The sequence below is a fragment of the Rana temporaria genome, chromosome 1 (genome assembly GCF_905171775.1).
Source record: "Rana temporaria chromosome 1, aRanTem1.1, whole genome shotgun sequence".
NCBI classification, from domain to species: Eukaryota; Metazoa; Chordata; class Amphibia; order Anura; family Ranidae; genus Rana; species Rana temporaria.
In genome coordinates this window covers 212,112,538-212,135,573 of record NC_053489.1, presented here as the reverse complement: position 1 = coordinate 212,135,573, position 23,036 = coordinate 212,112,538, and the positions used below count along the sequence as shown (strand labels likewise).

The following is a 23,036-nucleotide window of genomic DNA, read 5'->3' as shown; positions in this document are numbered from 1 at the left end:
CCGTCCTAAATTTAAGCGTATTCTGGAAACCAGATACGCTTAAATTAGGCTAAGATACGAGCGGCGTAAGTCTCCTACGCCGTCGTATCTTAGGGTGCAATATTTAGGCTGGCCGCTAGGTGGCGCTTCCGTTGAGTTCGACGTAGAATATGCAAACTAGATACGCCGATTCAAAATCGTGCGTGCGCCCGGCAAATTTTTTTTAAGTCGTTTACGTATGGCTTTTTCCGACGTAAAGTTAGTCGAACAAATAGCTGGCCTAGTCAATGTTAAGTATGGCCATCGTTCCCGTGTCGAAATTTGAAATTTTTACGTTGTTTGCATAAGTCGTCCGTGAATGGGGCTGGACGTAATTTACGTTCACGTCGAAACCAATACGTCCCAGCGGCGTACTTTGGAGCAATGCACACTGGGATATGTACACTGACGGCGCATGCGCCGTTCGTAAAAAACGTCAATCACGTCGGGTCACCAATCATTTACATAAAACACGCCCCCTCATCCTCATTTGAATTAGGCGCGCTTACGCCGGCCCCATTTACGCTACGCCACCGTAACTTAGGAGGCAAGTGCTTTGTGAATACAGCACTTGCCTCTCTGACTTACGGCGGCGTAGCGTAAATACGATACGCTACGCCGCCTGAAAGATGCGCCGCCCTACCTGAATCTAGCTAACAGTCTTTAGTGTTAATTTAGCAACTGCCCATTACAGGCTGCCTTCCCGTAGACCCTGAGCACATTCTACTGCTACAGAAGATACCAGCCCACCTGGCTGCTTACTTCCCCAGTCCTTCCTGACTGGCATACCTCCATGGAGATTCCCCAGGGCAAAGATAAAGACTTAAGCACACCGCTGTCTTCAGAGAGTACTGTTACAGCCAGTGGCGGCCCGCCCATAGGGGGCGGCCGGGCGCCGCCCCCCCTCCTGTAGGCACAAAAATATATATATATATATATATATATATATATATATATATATATATATATATATATATATATATATATATATATATATATATATATAATTTTTTTTTTTTTTTTTTTTTTTTTTCAGTGGCCCCTTTAAGAAACTTGAAAAAAATTTTTTTTTCCTTTACTTAAAAAATGTTTGAGCGCCGGCCACCATTGCCCTATGAAGCGCCGTGTCAATGCAATCTTTAGATTGCATACATGGTGCTTCATATGCGGGCTTTTCAATCCCCGCCTATCGAGCACATTGCAAAGCGCTGATGAGCTTCCCGTCCCCCTGACAGTGCTTGTATAGGCGCTGGGAGGCGGGAGCATTGTTACTTCCGGCCATTCGTCTTTTAGATGAAAAGCGGAAGTGACGTCACGCGGGAGCGCACATCATTTCATACAGCCCGAGCGGAACGGTAAGCCGATGGATGCCTGCCTGGGTTGTTGTGTCACGGCTGATGACTTTGGGGGCGATCAAGCCAATCCTGCACTGCTTGATCCCCATCCCGATTGGAGCCTGTTATTGTAGTTAGACTGCTGGGACTTGTAGTTCTCCATCTTCTCATGGAGAAGATAGAGATTGGAGAACTACAAGTCCCAGCAGATTATACATACAATAAGGCTCTGAGGTGGATGGGTGTGTGGATTGCATGCACCTATCAATCCCCAGGGGGGGGGGCAGCATCAGATAACACTGTTATCCGATCCTGCACCCCCCCCCCCCCGGGATTGATAGGTGAATGCAATCCACACCCATCCACCTCAGAGCCATATTGTATGTATAATTTGCTGGGACTTGTAGTTTTCCAATCTCCATCTTCTCCACGAGAAGATGGAGAACTACAAGTCCCAGCAGGTTTCACATACAATAAGGCTCTGAGGTGGATGGGTGTGTGGATTGCATGCACCTATCAATCCCCAGGGGGGGGGGGGGCAGGATCAGATAGCACTGTTATCCGATCCTGCACCCCCCCCCCCCCCGGGATTGATAGGTGCATGCAATCCACACCCATCCACCTCAGAGCCTTATTGTATGTATAATTTGCTGGGACTTGTAGTTCTCCAATATCCATCTTCTCCATGAGATGGAGAACTACAAGTCCCAGCAGGTTATAATATAAAGCTCCGAGGTGGATGGATGTCTGGACAGTGACAATTGATGGGCACAGTGGTGACAATTGATGGGCACAGTGGTGACAATTGATGGCATGGCACAGTGGTGACAATTGATGGCACAGTGGTGACAATTGATGGCACAGTGGTGACAATTGATGGCATGGCATAGTGGTGACAATTGATGGCATAGTGGCTGTGTTTGATGGCATGGCACAGTGACTGCATTTTATGGCACAGTGGTTGCGTTTTGATGGCATGGCACAGTGGTTGCGTTTTGATGGCACAGTGGTTGCGTTTGATGGCATGGCACAGTGGTTGCGTTTGATGGCATGGCACAGTGGTTGCGTTTGATGGCATGGCACAGTGGTGATAATTGATGGGCCCAGTGAGGCTGCAATTGTTTTTTTTTTTTTTTCGTTTGCGCCCCCCCAAAAAATTTGAGCACCAGCCGCCACTGGTTACAGCTGACAATCCCCCCCCCTTGTGTTGTCCCTACACTGTGCTGATATTACTATCAGCCTAAACTGAGGAAACGACCTTTCACATGAGAGGTCCAATCAGGTCCAGCTGTCCATTTTTCAGGCAGACCCAATCGGACCCTCCATTCTTATCTATGGAGTGCTGGATGTAATCGGACTTGTGTCCATACACGCTCGGCTACCAAGCTGGCGGCAGGTCTGATCCAATCCAGGAAAAAATCCCAGAAGGGGATGGATTCCCCTCCGGTTGGCCCGATTGTATTAAAGGGCATTCAGGTGTAAACGTACAGTCGGCCTGTTTACACCTGGCTGCCCATAGAGCAGAGTGGGCTGTGTCCGTGTCTGCTCTGCTCAGCAGAAGATTAGTGGATAGATCCCCTGCTGAGCAAAACTGGATCCGGTCCATGTGAAAGGGACCCACCCCCCTCATGATGGAGGTTAAAAAAACATCCTAATGCCTGAACACAGTTTTGCAACTTTGACACATGTACATATCATTACAAATACTTAGGCCGCGTACACACGCTCGGTCATAACCGATGTAAACGGACTGAAGGACCGTTTCATCAGTTAACCGATGAAGCTGACTGACGGTCTGATGTGCCTACACACCATCAGTTAAAAAAACGATCGTGTCAGAACGCGGTGACGTAAAACACACGACGTGCTGAAAAAAATGAAGTTCAATGCTTCTAAGCATGCATCGACTTGATTCTGAGCATGCACGGCTTTTTGACCGATGCTTTTGCATACTAACAATCGGTTTTGACCTATCAGTTAGGCGTCCATCAGTTCAATTTTAAAGCAAGTTCTCTTTTTTTTGACCGAAGGATAACTGAGCCGGAAAAAGCCGGAAAACAACAGCAAGAAACTTCAGAAGAACTTTCCTCTAAACGATCAAATTGCCCTGACCCCCATTTCACAAGTGAATATAATATTATTACATTTTTTACTTAAGAGATTTTTTTGCAGCACTTCTGCATTTCTCCTCACCTAGTCCCCTGACCCCCCCCCCTCCTGGATTCTGCTCATGGGAAGATGTGTTGCATGTTTTCAGATCCTGAGTAAGCCCTGCGGTACATCTACACATTCTTGGACTTCCCCTGAACATCCTTGCATGTACACAACTCCCTTCCACATGCACAAAGACGGCTAGTATTAAAGTCCCAAACTTTTCCACCTTTGTGCATGTGAGGAATATCTCCAGCACAGATGTACTGAAGGGCTCTGTCAGGACCTGATGGCTGGGCAAAGCCCTTCAGCACATGTGTGCAGGTGTTGTTATGATGATGCCAGAGGGGCGGAGCCATTAAAAATGGGACCGACGTTCCTCTAATAATATAGTTTCCTTACAGGCTGAGTTGGAAAGCCTGTTCCCAGATATCATCTGTAGTTTGTATGTGACTTGTGATGTCACTTCTACAGAGCTATAGAGACATGTGGGCCTGCCTGTATGCAGGCAAATTACACTACTCCTGGTGTAGCAGTAATGCCATCTACAACACTACCAGTGTGGTTAGTTAAAGGGCAGTTTGTCCAATATGGCAGTTTTCTTGATGGCATGAGAACTTGTTTGCTACATCAGTCCGTCTAATTAAATTGGCTGTCTCTAGTAATGTGCAGTCTGTCTGAAAATTTCAGACATTCTACAGTAACATGACCAAAACAGTGGATAATTTATATACCTGTAGCACCCTGGTCCTAAACAGGGCTGCTAATAAATCTAGTTGTGCTAGGTGGTAACTAGCCTGGCTGATTGATAGTTTGATCCACGGATTTCTGTCCTAAGTCTAAGTTCAATTGGTAGTCTCTCTCTTCTGTCAATAGGTGGCACTGTTGCCTTTGGTACTAGGATGACGGATTACAGTGAATTCAAGTGATGGGTAAAGAAGTCAGCAGGAGTTTCTTTGGTCGCTGTGCATGCTTGGATAGGCTATTTATCCGAGAGGATTCAGGTGATTAGGGTTTTTCCCGCCTGGGGCTGCGGCCTGGGTGGAGGTATATCAAACGTCTCCTGGTTGCTAGGCCTGAAGTCTGTGGCCTATCCAGGAGTCCTACTGGCTGCTGGGTCTAAGTGAGGCCTCTCCAGTAATTAAAGGTTCTGCAAAGGAGGAGCAGCAAAGGTTTAAGGGGTTGTAAACCTTTGTTTTTTGTTTTGTTTTTTTAAACAAACATATCATACTTACCTTCTCTTTGACAGGTATCCTTTCTCACTTCTGGGAGTCCGGGCCGCGGCCCGTGACGTCACCGCAGGGCTCCCTTCTCCTTTCCCCGGCCGCCGGGCCAATAGGTCGCCCATGCGCAGTAAGGTTCCTGGCGTGAAGCCGAAAGGCTACACTGCCGGGTTCCCTTACCCGCAATGGCGGCAGCAGCACACGACAGCTGATGGAAACATCAGCAGCACACGACAGCTGATGGAAACATCAGCTGCGTTGCCGACATCGAGGGACTCTAGGACAGGTGAGTGTCCAATTATTAAAAGCCAGCAGCTGCAGTATGTGCAGCTGCTGGCTTTTCTTTTTTTTTTTTTTGCCCGGAACACCGTTTAAAGGACACTTCCCTTTACAAACAAGCCATACCTATTTTTTTGCATTCTGGCCCTTCAAAATGTTTTCCCCTTACTAATGTGTATATGTTTGCTATTCATACAATGGTTTTTATTAAAAACCTTAACACAACTGATATTTGTGCAAATCAGCGCAGTTTATTCAACAGGACAGTAAGGCATTAGCATGGCAATAAACAATAAGGTTTGGAGGAAAGAACGGCATCTGTCCGGCATATCACAATTCGACTTTCGCCATAGTAATACTATTCCAACCAACATTGCCACTCTGCACTTGCACAAAATTGATGTAAACCCTAAGAAAAGAATTAACATAGTGTTATTAATCCATATGAAAACAAATCTAAACTACCAAAATAAAACGCATATTAAACAGTGAAATTAGCCAAGATTCTTCCTTAGTTATTTCTATTTCAAAATGTTTGCTACTATTGCACTATTTTTTTCAATTAAACTCTACATGATTGCATCAATTATTTTTAAATAATTGTATATAGGGTTGTCCCGATACCACTTTTTTAGGACTGAGTACGAGTACCGATACTTTTTTTCAAGTACTCGCCGATACCGAATACCAATACTTTTTTTTAAATGTGTCCCCAAATGCAGCCATGTCCCCCCACAAATGTAGCCATTTCCCCCCCCATATCCAGCCATGTCTCCCCCCATATCCAGCCATGTCTCCCCCCATATCCAGCCATGTCTCCCCCCCATATCCAGCCATGTCCCCCCATATGCAGCCATGGCCCCCCCCATATCCAGCCATGTCCCCCCATGCAGCCATGTCCCCCCCCATGCAGCCATGTCTCCCCCCATATCCAGCCATGTCCCCCATATCCAGCCATGTCTCCCCCCATATCCCCCCCATGCAGCCATGTCCCCCCATATGCAGCCATGTCTCCCCCCCATATCCAGCCATGTCCCCCATATGCAGCCATGTCTCCCCCCATATCCAGCCATGTCCCCCCATATCCAGCCATGTCCCCCATATACAGCCATGTCTCCCCCCCATATGCAGCCATGTCTCCCCCATATCCCCCCCCATGCAGCCATGTCCCCCATATGCAGCCATGTCTTCCCCCCATATCCAGCCATGTCCCCAATATGCAGCCATGTCTCCCCCCATATCCAGCCATGTCCCCCCATATGCAGCCATGTCTCCCCCCCATATGCAGCCATGTCTCCCCCCCATATCCAGCCATGTCCCCCATATGCAGCCATGTCTCCCCCCATATCCAGCCATTGTCTCCCCCCCATATCCAGCCATGTCTCCCCCCCATATCCAGCCATGTCTCCCCCCATATCCAGCCATGTCTCCCCCCATATCCAGCCATTGTCTCCCCCCTTATCCAGCCATGTCCCCCATATGCAGCCATTGTCTTCCCCCATATCCAGCCATGTCCCCCATATGCAGCCATTGTCTCCCCCCATATCCAGCCATGGGTCCCTTACCTGCATCCCGCTGCCGCCGACTGATTAATACGCGCGGGGAACATTACAGCTTTGAATAGCTGTAATGATTCGCGCCGCGCTGCGTATAGACACTCCCCCTTGCTCGGGATTGGACAGTTCACCCGAGCAAGGGGGAGTGTCTATACGCGGCACGGCGCAAATCATTTCAGCTATTCAAATGAAAGCTGTAATGTTCCCCGCGCGTATTAACCAGTCGGCGGCAGCGGGGATGCAGCGTAACGGCGGCGGGATGCGGCGTAACGGCGGCGCGCGCGGGGGGTTTTATTCTATTTCGGTATCGGGGGTATTTGCGGGAGTACGAGTACTCCCGCAAATACTCGGAATCGGTCCCGATACCGATACTGGTATCGGTATCGGGACAACCCTACTTGTATATAATAAAAGCTAAACTGTAAAAAAGGACCAGAGAGCCAATTAATATTTGAGAATTTATTCAGGCCTTCCGGACTGGGGAAGCGTCAGAAGTGTTTACCTTGCCTGAACAGTTTGCACATAAAAGTGTCGCTTTCTGCCATTTCAGATAGCATTGAGGTATAACTGTGTTCAGCTAGTTCTGCGATTTACACACCTCTGCTATACTGAACAGCTGGGAGGTGTCACCCCTATTTCAGTGCTGATATGCAGCAAAAGATACAAAAAGAGTAATGCATGTATTTTATAAAAACAAAAAGAGTAATGCATGTATTTTATAAAAACAATGGTAATTGCCTATGGTACATTTTTCTTTAGGCCTCTTGGACATGATACTCCCCGTTTGAGCGTCTACTTTTTTTAGACTTTTTTTTAAATGTATTTGCGTGTATGTTCGCGTATATGTGTTTGCGCATTTTCACGTGCACTTTCATGCAAATGCATGAAAACGTATTCTCACATTCATGTTCTGCACAATATGCACAGTGCCTTGAAAAAGTATTGATATCCCTTGAAATTTTCTAAATTTTGTCAAGTTACAACCAAGAACATAAATGTATTTCATTGGGATTTTATGTGATAGACCAACACAAAGTGGTACATAATTGTGAAGTGGAAGAAAAATGATAAATGGTTTTCAATTTGTTTTTACAAATAAATGCCTAAAAAGTGTAGCGTGTATTTGTATTCAGCCCCCTTTATTCTGATACCCCCAATTAAAATCTAGTGGAACCAATTGCCTTCAGAAGTCACCTAATTAGTAAAGAGTGTCTACCTGTGTGTAATTTAATCTCGGTATAAATACACCTGTTCTGTGAAGCCCTCAGAGGATTGTTAGAGAACCTTTGTGAACAAACAGCATCATGAAGGCCAAGGAACTCACCAGACAGGTCAGGGATAAAGTTGTGGAGAAGTTAAAAGCAGAGTTAGGTTATAAAAAAATATCCCAAGCTTTGAACATCTCACTGTTCAATCTATCATCTGAAAATGGAAAGAGTATGGCACAACTGCCATACTCCATACTCATACCAGGACATGGCCGTTCACGGAAAGCATTATTTAGAGAAGCAGGCAAGAGGCCCTTGGTAACTCTGGAGGAGCTGCAGAAATCCAAAGCTCAGGTGGGAGAATCTGTCCACAGGACAACTATTAGTCGTGCACTCCACAAATATGGCCCTTATGGCCTTTATGGAAGAGTGGCAAGAAGAAAGCCATCGATGAAAGAAAGCCATAAGAAATCCCATTTTCAGTTTGCGAGAAGCCATGTGGGGGTGGGGGGACAGCAAACATGTGGAAGAAGGTGCTCTGGTCAGATGAGACCAAAATTTAACTTTTTGGCATAAAAAACTAACGCTGCACATCACCTTGAACTCACTCACCTTACAGCAGGACAATGACCCTAAACATACAGCCAGAGCTACAATGGAATGGTTTAGATCAAAGCCTATTCATGTTAGAATGGCCCAGTCAAAGTCCAGATCCAAATCCAATTGAGAATCTGTGGCAAGACTTGAACATTGCTGTTCACAGACACTCTCCATCCAATCTGACAGATTTTGAGGTATTTTGCATAGAAGAATGGGCAAAAATGTCACTCTCTAGATGTGCAAAGCTGGTAGAGACATCCGCAAAAAAACTTTCAGCTGTAATTGCAGTAAAAGGAGGTTCTACAAAGTATTGACTCGGGGGCTGAATACAAATGCACATCACACTTTTCACACATTTATAAAAAAAAAAAAAAAGAAAAAACATTTATCATTTTCCTTCCACTTGACAATTATGTGCCACTTTGTGTTGGTCTATGACATAAAATCCCAATAAAAGACAGACATTTATGTTTTTGGTTGTAACATGACAAAATGGAAAAGTGCAAGGGGTATGAATACTTTTTAAGGCACAGTAAATGGGCATTTGTGCGCATGAGCCATAAATAACTAACCAAAAAAAATGATTTTTCTACTTATTTATTTTTGCAGAAGAATTCACGGCGCTTGTTTACACACCTGTGTGCATAGGCACAATACAATTAATGGGCTGTATTTTTAGCTCAGTAAAAAAAAAAAAGAAGCTGTACGGAGCTTTTACAAGCTGCAGTGTGCAAGAGGCCTTAGCATACTAAAATGTCATTTAGCTATGGTGCACTGAATGGGCAAAGTGACAGTTATTTAGTGTTATTAAATTGGCACCTGCCGTTACACTCCATTGACATTTTTAAAGGAAGAGTATATTATGTCCAGAACAGAAGCAGGTAAAATAATGCTCTGTAATTAATAATACCAAATGGGACCATAATAACTGATATATTTCTTAATTTCATCTTCAAACACACTATGTCATAACCTACTATATCTATTGTCTAACAATTGGATTAATTCCTACAAAAAAAATAGCTTAGTATGGCACCATGCTACCGGAACTTTATTTTCTAAACTTCGCTAAACACTGTTTTGCCTGTCGTTAACTCCATTGTATGACATTTTCCATATGTTGTGATGCAATACATGTGTCTGGCAGGAAAGGGGTTAACCACTAGGGGTCTAGGAAGGGGTTAAGTGTGTCCTAGGGAGTGATTCTAACTGTGTGGGGGCTGGGCTTACTGTGACACAACAGTGATCACTGCTTCCGATGAGAGGGAACAGACGATCAGTGTCCTGTCACTAGGCAGAACAGGGAGATGCCTTGTTTACACAGGCACCCCCCCGTTCTGCCGCTCTGTGACAGAATTGCGGGACTCTGGCCGACATTGAGTCCACGGGTCCCGTGGGCACGGTCATGGAGCTCACGGCAGGGGCGTGTGCGTGCCGACATGGTGGCACATTTAAAGGGACGTACCTGTACGCCCATTTGCCTATCTGTGCTATTCTGCCGACATAAAAGTGCGTGCGCTGGTCGGCAAGTGGTTAATATTTACTACAGTCTTCATTAATTAGAAAAAAAAAACACGTAGACTTGCCTCTCAGGAGATATGTGCAGCTTTTTATTCAGAATGTCACACAGAAGCTTGGAGTAATTTTCATTTTGTACATCTCCAAGCTTTCCCATGCTGTGCAATGAGCACACAGCACAAGGATCCGATGTATTCCCAAACGTCATCTGCTGATCAGTGTGAAGTGATATAACAAAGTGCTAGAAAGACATAAAATACTTTGTGAACAAAAGGTGAAACATGTTAAAGTAGAACTATAGACAAAACATTTTTTTTTCTCATTTTGGATAGAGTAAGTATAACCCCTGTCAGATATATATATTTTTATTTTTGCCTTCTGTATCAGATTTTCCTTCACTTCCTATTCCATAGCCAAGCAGGAAGAGAAATAAAATCCTTGAAAATTAAGGGAATTTCTTTGGGGACCCCTAGGTCACCAGAACTAGTATCCCAGTTGGAAGACTTCCCCTCAATTACTTTTCTGGGGACAGCCCAAAATTTGGAGTTTACTATTACTTTCAAACACAATGGTAAACAGGACAAATAGAGAGGACGAATCTCCTTAAAGGGGTTGTAAAGGTAAATGTTTTTTCACCTTAAAGCGGGGGTTCACCCTAAAAAAAAATTCTAACATTACATCCAGCATATGAACAACATTTACAGTATGCAGGTCTTTTTTTTTTTTTGCCGTACATACCGATATAGTGTGATTTTCTCTCATAGAAATTATAGTTATAAGTAAAAGTATATTATGTGTATGGTCAGCATATGCTTCCCTATTGACATCTATGTGATGTGTTACACTTCGGCCATCATGCAATACATGACAAGAGAAATTTCAATATTGTCTATGAAAAATGCATAAGGCTACTTTTACATTGAGGTGGTAGCAGTAAAGTGCCGCTTTTCAGCCGCTTTTAACCATGAATAAAGATATAAATAATCTCTAAGAAAGTAATCTAAAAGTCCATATAAAAGGGTGAACCTCAATATTGACACCACCAACACACGTGTACCGCCACCATATAAATTTCCTGCTTACCAGAAGGCAAGCTATATGAAGCCTGTATAGTGATCTCACTCCGGGTCTGCATCAAACTCCAACTCGCAGGGGTAACCAGAGAAAACGGACTGGATAGACTCAATTCACCGGGCAACCAAGGAAACCATCAATCGTATACCCAAAAGTGGAAGAACACTCAAATAGTGTAATTCAAACTAGGTATGAGGGTTTATTAAAGTTAATAGATACACTTACAAAAACGAAGAGTAAAAACGTCCATAAAATTGTTGTAAAGCCAGCCGGCATGCAGACACCCGTCCACTAGCGATGACATCAGCGTGTCAACCTCCCGACGTATGTTTCGTCACAGACTATACAGGCTTCATATAGCTTGCCTTCTGGTAAGCAGGAAATTTATATGGTTGTGGTACATGTGTGTTGGTGGTGTCAATATTAAGGTTCACCCTTCTATCATTTACCAACTGCCTCGACAAGTGGTGACCTACATCGAGTCTTTATACACATTTATATGGCCTTTTAGATCACTTTCTTAGAGATTACTGTATTTATATCTTTATTCATTAAGTGGTGTATGCAATTATTTATCACTGTCACTGTTTTTTATTTATTATTTTGAGCGCAGCTCATCCTATTTACTATTGATGTGCTATCTCAAAGTTTGAGCTGCTGCAGTTTTTCCTAAAAAAAAATGTTTGCACTATAAAAGGTAGCGCAGTATTTTTTCTACTTAATTTTAAAGCATGCTATCCCACATTTGTCAGCGGAAAATCCGACAACAATGATGGAGCATACAAACGGTCCGATTTTCGGACAACAGCCTGTCATCACACAATTCCCGTCAGATAATCTGATCGTGTGTATGAGGCTTTAAGAGCAGTAGGAGTTAATTATGTATATACACAACAAGATTGATCAGTCTGAAAATGATGTGATTACCAGTTCCCTACCGAGCTATAGTAATATGACATTGGCAGGAACTGTCTCTCCCTCTGGGTGGATGTCATATGACATAAAAAAATAAAAATAAAAACAAATGCAATAAAACTATCCCCTATTTTGTAGACACTATAACTTTTGCACAAACCAATCAATATACGCTCATTGCGATTTTTTTACCAAAAAGAATACATATCGGCCTCAACTGAGGAAAACCTCTTTTTTTTTTTTTTTAACCACTTGCTTACTGGGCACATATACCCCCTTCCTGCTCAGGCGAAATTTCAGCTTTTGGCACTGCGTCGCTTTAACTGACAATTGCGCGGTCGTGCGACGTGGATCCCAAACAAAATTTACGTCCTTTTTTCCCCACAAATAGGGCTTTCTTTTGGTGGTATTTGATCACCTCGGCGTTTTTTATTTTTTGCGCTATAAACAAAAATAGAGCGACAACTTTGAAAAAAAACACGATATTTTTTACTTTTTGTTATAATAAATATCCCAATTTTTTTTAAAAAAATATATTTTTTCTCAGTTTATGCCGATATGTATTCTTCTACATATGTTTGGTAAAAAAAAAAAAAAATCGCAATAGGCGTATAGTGATTGGTTTGCGCAAAAGTTATAGTGTCTACAAAATAGGGGACATAATTATGACTTTTTTTTTATTTTTATTTTTTTACTAGTAATGGCAGCGATCTGCGATTTTTATTGTGACTGCGACATTATGGCGGACACATCGGACACTTTTGACACATTTTTGGGATCATTCACATTTATACAGCGATCAGTGCTATAAATATGCACTGATTATTGTATAAATGTGACTGGCAGGGAAGGGGTTAACACTAGGGGGCGAGGAAGGGGTTAAATGTGTTCCCTAAGGGAGTGATTCTAACTGTGGGTGGAGGGGACTGACTGGGGGAGGTGACCGATCTGTGTTCCTATGTACAAGGGGCACAGCATCGGTCTCCTTTCCCTAACAGGACGTGGATCTGTGTGTTTACACACACAGATCCATGTCCTTGATTGTGTAACGGCCGATCGCGGGTAAGTGGCGTACATCGCGGCCGCCAGGCACGCGCATCGGCGCGCCCCCCAGTGGCCGGAGGAGCCGAGGACATCAATAGACGTCCTCCCGGCATTGTAGAGCCACCTTGTGGTCGTCATTTTACAATGCCGGGGGTTCCAAGTGGTTAAATGTGATATTTACTAAATCAAAAAGTAAAAAATATTGGGCCAGATTCAGATACATTTGCCCTGGCGCAGCGTATCAGTGATACGCTACGCCGCCGTATCTTACCTGGGGGAATTTCGAATCCACATCGATTTCGCGCCGTAAGATACGGCGGTGTATTGTTTTTCTGGCGGCGTATTTGAAATTGGGCGGGTAGGGGGCGTGATTCATTTAAATGAAGCGCGTCCCCGCACCGCTTGAACTGCGCATGCTTCGTTTTGAAATTTCCCGCCGTGCTTTGCGCGAAATGACGTCGCACCGACGTGATTTTTTGAACGTCGATGTGAGTTACGTCCTTTCCTATTCACGGACGACTTACGCAAAAAAAAAAAAATTTAAATTCGACGCGGGAACGACGGCCATACTTTAACATGGCAAGTCTAAATATAGGCCACAAAATAGCAGCTTTAACTATACGCCGGGAAAAGCCGACTAGCGACGACGTAAGAGAATGCGACGGCCGCGCGTACCTTCGTGAATCGCCGGAAAAAGCTAATTAGCATACCCGACGCGGAAAACAACGCGAACTCCACCCAGCGGGCGCCGAAGTATTGCACCTTCGATCCGAAGGCGTACGAAGCCGTACGCCTGTCGGATCAAAGCCAGAAGCCGTCGTATCTTGGTTTGAGGATTCAAACTAAAGATACGACGTGGCAAATTTGAAAGTACGTCGGAGTATCAGTAGATACTCCGGCGTACTTCTTCTGTGAATCTGGCCCATTGTGTTTTTTCCCAAATTTACGTTTTTCCTTTGTTATAGTGCAAAAAATATGTACAGTGTTGCATGACCGCGCAATTGTCATTCAAAGTGCGACAGCGCTGAAAACAAAAAATTGGTCTGGGCAGGAAGGGGGTGAAAATGCCCTGTATGGAAGTGGTTAAAAGGGCTGCATCTTTTAGAAACTGTTTAGCCAGTAAATACTTGGATGGAAATAAAAATATTACTGGACGTGCACAGAACTTTATGGTGGAATTATTCTATTCCCTTCGATTTAACATGGTTATTTCCACAAAATCAAAGGCAATCGTTCACACATTGTAAAGCAAAGATCTTTTATCCCATTTCAAACATTGGCAATTTTTCTAAATAACCAATGCCAGGGGTGTCTCTGCTATATGCCGATATATGTCTCAAGCGCTCCATATGAATACTGTATAACAAAATACAGTACCTACAAATTTTTTAGTTGGGGAAAAAAAATAAAAAACTAAAGGAATGTATATCATTCAAAAAGTCATACTACATTAGGTTTTGTAAAACAACAACAAACTACAGGACGTAAAAACCCATTACACGCATACTCCCTAGAACTATATAATAAAGTAAACAGATTGACCTCTAAGGAGAATTTACCTTGGCTGGCACATCCATGGCTTTTTCAAGCAACAGGCACAGGTCAGACATCAGAGATGGAGGTACAGCACTCTGGCATACGTTGGTGTACAGGGTGAAAATAGGCATGATGAGATTGTTGTTAAACAGTCAGCAGTCCAGGGATTTGTAATGGGTACTAGGCAGAAGCTGCAGTTGTTTGTGGATTTTGTCTGTAGAACAGTCTAGCAATAGGACTCTTGCTCAAATGTAATTATTACACAGGTTATAGAAACTCCACCCAACCAAACCCAGCCCAACCCTTTTTTAGAATTTTAACAGGTACACAATCTAATTGACCTGACCTGACCGTGACTAGCAACTGCTAGCTTGACAATGTTTTTCTGTGTAGTACTTGGGGTATAAATGAATGGCAGTATTTGTATGTGTTACATACGCTGTACGTGTCATGCTGCTCAGTTCTCCTCTTACCCAGTTCTGCTTTTTATTGGAAGTCAGATGACTTTCACAGTAGTGCCGGAAGGGGATTCACCTCTCAGTCTTACACAAGCAAACTATTGAGACATGATTTTTAAAGCTCTAAAACCAGTAAATCAATTTAAAAAAAAAGTTTTATTTGGTAAATACTTCAATATGTTGTACATATTGTGCCATGTTCCAAATTCTCCTTGTGCTTATATGAATATGAGATTTAAAAATGATAGAAATGGGAAAAAATAATGTTGATCGTAATACATCACAACACTTTCTATTGAGTAAACGTTCCTTGTGTATACAGTGAGGAGAAAAAACATATTTGCTTCCCTGCTGATTTTGTACATTTGCCAACTGGCAACGAAATTATCAGTCTACAATTTTAATGGTAGGTTTATTTTAACAGTGAGAGACAGAATAACAGCAAAAATATCCAAAAAAAAACGCATTTCAAAAAAGTTATAAATTGATTTGCATTTTAATTAATGAAATAAGTACATACAAATGACTTAGTACTTGGTGGCAAAACCCTTGTTGGCAATCACAGAGGTCAGATGTTTCTTGTAGTTGGCCACAAGGTTTGCACACATCTCAGTAGGGATTTTGTCCCACTCCTCTTTGCAGATCCTCTCCAAGTCATTAAGTTTTCGAGGCCGACACTTGGTAACTCAAACATTCAGCTCCGTCCACATATTTTTATGGGATAAAGGTCTGGAGCCTGGCTAGGCCACTCCAGGACCTTAATGCGATTCTTCTTGAGCCAATCCTGTGTTGCCTTGGCCGTGTGTTTTGGGTCATGGTCATGCTGGAAGACCCATCCACGACCCATTTTCAATGTCCTGGCTGAGGGAAGGAGGTTTTTACCCAAGATTTAACAGTACATGACCCGTCCATTGTCTCTTTAATGTGGTGAAGTTGTCATGTCCCCTCAACAGAAAAACACCCTCAAAGCATAATGTTTCCACCTCCATGTTTGACGATGGGGATGGTGTTCTTGGGGTCATAGGTATCATTCCTCCTTCTCCAAACACAGCGAGTTGAGTTGATGCCTAGGAGCTCGATTTTGGTCTCATCTGACCACAACACTTTCACCCAGTTCTCTTCTGAATCATTCAGATGTTCATTAGCAAACTTCAGACGGCCTGTACATGTGCTTTCTTGGATAGGAGGACCTTGCGGGCACTGCAGGCTTTCAGTCATTCACGATGTAGCGAGTTACCAATTGTTTTCTTGGTGACTATGGTCGCAGCTGCCTTGAGATCATTGACAAGATTCTCAGGTGTAGTTCTGGGCAGATTCCTCACCGTTCTCATGATCATCGAAACTCCATGAGGTGAGATCTTGCATGGAGCCCCAGACCGAGGAAGATTGACAGTTATTTTGTGTTTCTCCCATTTGCAAATAATCGCACCAACTGTTGTCACCCTCTCACCTAGCTGCTTGGCGATGGTCTTGTAGCCCATTCCAGCCTTATGTAGGTCCACAGTCTTATCCCTGACATCCTTGGACAGCTCTTTGGTCTTGGCCATGGTGGAGAGATTGGAATCTGATTGCTTCTGTGGACAGGTGTCTTTTACACAGGTAGCAAGCTGAGATTAGCAGCACTCCCTGCTAAGAGTGCTCCTAATCTCAGCTCGTTGCCTGTATAGAACACACCTGGGAGCCAGAAATCTTGCCGATTGATAGGGGATAAAATACTTATTTGATCATGATTTCACTCAAAAAAATGCAAATTAATTTATAACTTTTTTGAAGTGTGTTTTTCTGGATATTTTTGTTGTTTTTCTGTCTCTCACAGTTCAAATAAATCTACCATTAAAATTATAGACTGATCATTTGTCAGCGGACAAACATACAAAATCAGCAGGGGATCAAATACTTTTTTCTCCTCACTGTAGCTTAACTGGACAGATAAAGCATATCACATTTTTGGATTTGTCAATCATGCAACATCAAAAAACATTACTATCAGTAGTAATTTCATGAATCTTTAAAAAGTCTTACTGTCAAAGTGTTAGCCCGTGAAAGGTCAACAATCATAGGCGTGCGCACAGGGTGTGCCAGGTGTGCCCAGGCACACCCTAATCACTCTGTGCAGTACAGATTCCCCCTACTGCCCTGACTCCCATCTTTCCCCCCGCAGCGCTGCCAGCTTCCCTCCTCTCCTATTGGCTGTTGCTGCTGGGATGTTTTAGGAGTGGGGAAGGGGCCAGTAAATATGTAATTTACCGGCCCCTTCCCTTGCTGAATGAACATCGTGAGTGATCGGTGGTGTGTGTTTGGGCTTTGGGGTGCACACCCTAATGCAATAGGCTGCGCACACCTATTTCAACAATCATGTAACTTTTTTAACTTCTATATCTGGAATCCATACAAATCCACTACTGGAAACATGGTTTGTGTTTTGGGCACTGGGCATAGGTCACATATGAGGTTGTAATAGGTTAGTCTAACACCTGTGTGACTTCAGACAAATGGTTCGCCTCTTAAATTTAGGTCTCCCATAAATCTCAGAATCATTCTAGACCATTGTTTCTCAACCTCAGTCTTCAAGGAACCCCAACAGGTCATGTTTTCAAGCTTTCCATTATTTTGCACAGGCGATTTGATCAGTTTCACTGCCTTAGTAATTAACCACAGCCATTTCATCTGAGGGAAATCCTGAAAATATGACCTGCTGGATTGCCTTGAGGACTGGAATTGGGAAACAATGTTCTAGACCAGGAAAGATCGCCTGTCTATGAGGTACTCTCTTATACTGCTTGCTGGGGGTTTCTCTGAGAAAGTAGTATATGATCAGGTTAGAATACCTGCCTAATTTCTATTGCTTCCCTTGAAATATATTAGGTACCAGAGGGAGCTTGCCAATTCCAGTCTCTTTATAGGTAAAACACATATGTTCAACTTAGTCAAGTGTTTCTGTTAAACTAGTTGTTTAATTTAAATGCTTAGGGTTTAGGTGTCACATTCCTGGGTCTATGGCAATAATTACCAGTAACCCTCTTTTTAGAGGGGGGTTATTTCAGGGCTGGGCTCAGCCCTCCCTTGTCAGAGCTCGGGCTGCTCAGCTGTGGGTTAATTGCCAATACTCATCATTCCACCTGGTAATCATATCCTGCTCATTGAAAAGCCCTGCTGGCTATTTAAGCTCCTTGGATTAGTTCTTCTGTGCCTTCGCCTTGGTCAACATATCTAGACACTCTCCTGCTGTGTTCCTGTTGAAGACTTGCCTGGCTGATATCCCTTCCCTATAGACCACCCCCAAGAACACTATGGATACAATGGACCCCCACAATACTATGGATTACCAAGAAGTTACAATTCTCACCAGAAGGGGCAGGGGTTACTGGGGTCCCCCCTGGAGGACCCAATCAATATTGGAGACCGCAGAGTCTAAATCATTACCAAAATTAACAGTGAAAAGACACCAGAAAGGGTGGGGGGCAGAGAAAAAAGAAAAAGAACTAGGGACTGGAATCGTCAACCTCAGTAGAGCCAAATTTCACAGAAGAGTTGGAGGTTTTACAACTAGGCTTGAAATATGCCCCCCAAAGGAATATGGATAAATGTAAAAAACTTTTATTGACCTGCATAAATTTGTTTGAAAAATATTTCTTGATGTTAACATTCCTAACACAAACATGACTAACAACCAGGAAGAAACACAATATACACACAGTGGCCTCATGAATTGATCAACAGTGTCTTGCAAAAGTATTTACCCCCTTGGCTTTTTACCTATTTTGATACATTACAGCCTTTTGTTCAATGTTTTTTTAATCTGAAATATATGTGATGGATGAGAACACAATAGTCTAAGGGCCAGATTCTCAGTGGAGATACGACGGCGTATCTCCAGATACGCCGTCGTATCTCTGAGTTGCGCTGTTGTATCTATGCGCCTGATTCATAGAATCAGTTACGCATAGATTTCCCTTAGATTCGACAGGCGTAACTGAATATTTACGCTGGCCGCTAGGGGCGTGTACGCTGATTTACGCGTCTAAATATGTAAATCAGCTAGATCCGCAAATTCACGAACGTACGCCCGGCCGACGCAGTACAGTTACGCCGTTTATGTTAGGCTTTTCCTGGCGTATAGTTACCCCTGCTATATATTGGCGTAAGTGCGGCGTACCAATGTTAAGTATGGCCGTCGTTCCCGCATCGAAATTTGAAAAAGTTACGTAGTTTGCGTAAGTCATCCTTGAATGGAGCTGGACGTCATTTACGTTCACGTCGAAACCAACGACGTCCTTGCGGCGTATTAGGAGCAATTCACACTGTGAAATTCCACGGACAGCGCATGCGCCGTTCGGGAAAAACGTCAATCACGCCGGGTCACAGAACATTAACATATAACACGCCCCCGTCCCACATTTGAATTAGGCGGGCTTAAGCCGGCCGATTTACGCAAGTGCTTTGAGAATACAGCACTTGCCCGTCTAAGTTGCGGAGGCGTAACGTAAATCGGATACGTTACGCGCCGCAAAGATACGCGGATCTACGTAAATCTACCCCTAAGTTGGTAAAGTAAAATTAGAAAAATATATACCTAAAACTAGTTTTCAGAAATAAAAAACTGATAAATGGCATGTGCGTATGTATTCACCCCCTTAGTTGTGAAGCCCATAAAAAGCTTTGGTGCAACCAATTACCTTCAGAAGTCACATGATTAGTGAAATGATGTCCACCTGTGTGCAATCTAAGTGTCGCATGATCTGTCATTACACATACACACCTTTTTGAAAGGCCCCGGAGGCTGCAACACCTAAGCAAGAGGCACCACTAACCAAACACTGCCATAAAGACCAAGGAAATCTCCAAACAAGTAAGAGACAAATGTTGTTGAGAAGTACAAGTCAGGGTTAGGTTATAAAAAAAAAATATATACAAATCTTTGATGATCCCTGGGAGCACCATCAAATCTATCATAACCAAATGAAAATAACATGGCACACCAGCAAACCTGCCAAGAGATGGCCGCACACCAAAACTCATGGGCCGGGCAAGGAGGGCATCTAAAAGGCAGCACAGGGACCCAAGGTAACCCTGGAGGAGCTGCAGAGTTCCACAGCAGAGACTGCAGTATCTGTACATAGGATGACAATAAGCCATACGCTCCATAGAGTTGGGTTTTATGGCAGAGTGGCCAGAAGAAAGCCATTACTTTCAGCAAAAAATGAAATGGCACAGTGCTGTGGTCTGACGAGACTAAAATTTTACTTTTTGGCCATCAAAGAAAACCCTGTCTGGCGCAAACCTAACACATCACATCATCCAAAGAACACCATTTTTCAGCAGTTGGGACTGGGAAACTGGTCAGAGTTGAGGGAAAGATGGATGGTGCTAAATACAGGGATATTTTTGAGCAAAACCTGTACCACTCTGTGTGTGATTTGAGGCTAGGACGGAGGATCACCTTCCAGCAGGACAATGACCCCAAACACACTGCTAAAGCAACACTTGAGTAGTTTAAAAGGGAAACATGTATATGTGTTGGAATGGCCTAGCTGTTCACAAGCGCAAACCATCCAACTTAAAGGAGCTGAAGCAGTATTGCAAGGAGGAATGGGCAAATTTCCCAGTGGTAAGATGTGGCAAGCTCATAGAAACTTACCCAAAGCGAACTGTGATAGTCGCAAAAGGTGGCTCTACAAAAAGTATTGACTTTAGGGGGGTGAATAGTTATGCACATTGACTTTTTTTTTTATTGTGTCCCATTTGTTTGCTTCACAATAAAACAACTTCAAAGTTGTGGGCATGTTCTGTAAATTAAATGATGCAAATCCTCAAACAATACATGTTAATACCAGGCTGTGAGGCAATAAAACACAAAAAAACTTTCAATCTTAAACACAGTAGCAACTAATGTTTAGAAGTTTTTAAAATGATGATAGAAAAGGAGATAGAAAACACAGACATCAAACCAGTTAAATTCTAATGTGTTCTACATGAATTCTATTTTCTTTTTAACTGTGTTTTCTTAATGAGAGCCCATTCTACAGCACTAAGTGCATCCTTTTGTTTGATGGATTATAAGGACTATAAGGAGTCCACATAAATGCTGGCCAGTATGCAATTTTTATTGATTATTGTGTTTTTTTCTTCTTCTCCCTTCTCCCTTCTTCTTCCTCTTTATTTTGTTGCTCCTTTTTATTAAACTTGTGAGTTTAGCTTTTCATTTTTTTTTTAATAGGGTTTCCCTTTAATTTTTCATATGTCTTTGTCCGATATTCGCCTGTTCAGCTCCTTATTGTAGTCCTCTTTATTGAGGACCAAAATTCTCCCTTTTTTGTCTGCCGGCCTGATAATTAGTTTTTTTCCAGTTTTTCTATGCCTTTTCTGACGGGTTTTTATTCCATTGGCTATGGGAGGAAATTATTTTTGTCAGTTTTACTTACAAAAAAAAAAAAGATGATATTTTCATTGTGTGGAAGGGGTCAAAAACAACACTAAAATTATTTTTAAAAGGAAATAAATGTAAACAAATACAACATATGCTTTTCAACAGAGTATAACAAGGACAACGTATATTTGGACTAAGAAATATAACGCCAAGATCATAGGCTTTGCACGAAAACCTATTTAAAAAAAATTGATTGGAATGATACATTCCGACAAGCAGATGGTTGGAAAGCCATACCAAAAAGCCAACTTATAAGGATTAAAAGAAGCTGACCTTGAGGCAGATTTTGAGATGCAAGCCAATTCCATCATAGACAGGTTTAAAGAAAAAAAAAGATACAAAGAACATAAGCTCATTAAAATCAAAGAAACAAATTAAATCTATGAAAAGGGAACAACTACTACTAAAACCAAAACAAAAAGAAAATCAGAAAAAAAGATTACAACATAGCCTTCAATACTGAACACAGTAGACAGTACAAAATGATGGAAAGTGCTTTTAAAAAAAACACAAAATCAAATAAAAAATGCATTGGCCTATACTACTCAGAGACCCCATATTTAAAAAAAAATCTCCCCAAAAACCCACAGTTCATATATAGACGTCCTCTCATTCTCAAAAATAGATTGGTAAAAAGCGGTCCGAATCCCCTAGAAAGACAGTCGCTTTTTTGGACCTTTGGACCTTTTTTGGTTTGCCACAAACCAAGATGTGGCAAATGTATGATGTGCAAAACGTGCCCATGCCAAAGAAAAAACACACAATTCCAATCAAAGCAAATAGGAGAAGAATTTTAAGTTAAAAAGTTAATTGTATGCTATAGCACCATGTCACTAATTTTTGTGCGTGTGGGTTACAGTACGTAGAAAAAACTACCAGGGAATTGAGAGTCCAACTGAGAGAATATTTGAACAATATTAAAAAGGGTTTCAAATATTAAAGCCTTTCGGAGCACTTTAGAAAATACCACAATTAAAAGTATGTGCCATCGATAAAATTGAAGATCCCTGGCGAGGAAGTAATAAAAAGCAGGTTTCACAAAACTTTTGGATAAAAGAAAAAGGATTGTCGACAATGGTAGTCATTTGTTCTGATGGCGACTTGCGAGGTCCAACTCTTCATAAGGTACGAGTGATGTTTGTTTGCTAGTATATGGACATATAACTATCATTCATATCAACAAGCCTTTTTGTTTGTTATACAAACAACCTAGATGGCAATATTGTGTCCTCTTGTCATCACCCTGCATGTTTTTGCTACATCTTTGATCGGTTGGTTTTATTAAATGTAGTAAAACACAGTTGTTCAATTTGGAATATACTGACATGCAATATGATGTTATGTGAGAGACAATTGCCTTCCCCACTTCTTGAACACGGATTTATAACATGGCAATTCCTTCATATTTTCATTCACCTGGGTACGTGTATCTGCATATATATATATATATATATATATATATATATATATATATATATATATATATATATATATTTTGTGCGGTCCATACAGCGCACATTTTCGATTTTCTCTGTCATCAGTGTTTGTTTATCTGTGTTTTTCACAAAAAAATATATATTTCATGAATATAGGCGACGCTGTTGGTTTTCTGTTTTTTTCTGTTTACCAGGGTTATTTGAAGTTTCTTTTCTTATTTAGATTATGAAATGTTTTTAACCCATATGTCTGTGATTG

General features: G+C 42.4%; 1 protein-coding gene across 1 annotated transcript; it reads right to left on the bottom strand.

Moving 5' to 3' along the window:
- Positions 1–5,234: 5,234 nt before the first annotated feature.
- LOC120936637 (macrophage migration inhibitory factor-like) lies at positions 5,235–14,838 on the bottom strand. Its single transcript, XM_040349130.1, has 3 exons — positions 14,480–14,838; positions 9,956–10,128; positions 5,235–5,414 (listed from the first exon to the last, which is right to left on the bottom strand). Exons 1-3 carry the CDS (start codon positions 14,585–14,587, stop codon positions 5,336–5,338), a joined length of 360 nt encoding a protein of 119 aa, XP_040205064.1. The 5' UTR covers positions 14,588–14,838; the 3' UTR covers positions 5,235–5,335.
- Between the last annotated feature and the right edge of the window lie 8,198 nt (positions 14,839–23,036).

Bases quoted from the DNA above. Each gene is read 5' to 3' on its own strand.
- LOC120936637 (XM_040349130.1), bottom strand. From the start codon at position 14,587: ATGCCTATTTTCACCCTGTACACCAACGTATGCCAGAGTGCTGTACCT. The intron at 10,129-14,479 runs GTAAATTCTCCT...ATGTCTTTCTAG, and splicing joins CCATGGATGTGCCAGCCAAG to CACTTTGTTATATCACTTCA. The intron at 5,415-9,955 runs GCAAGTCTACGT...TTCTTTTCTTAG, and splicing joins CTGCACATATCTCCTGAGAG to GGTTTACATCAATTTTGTGC.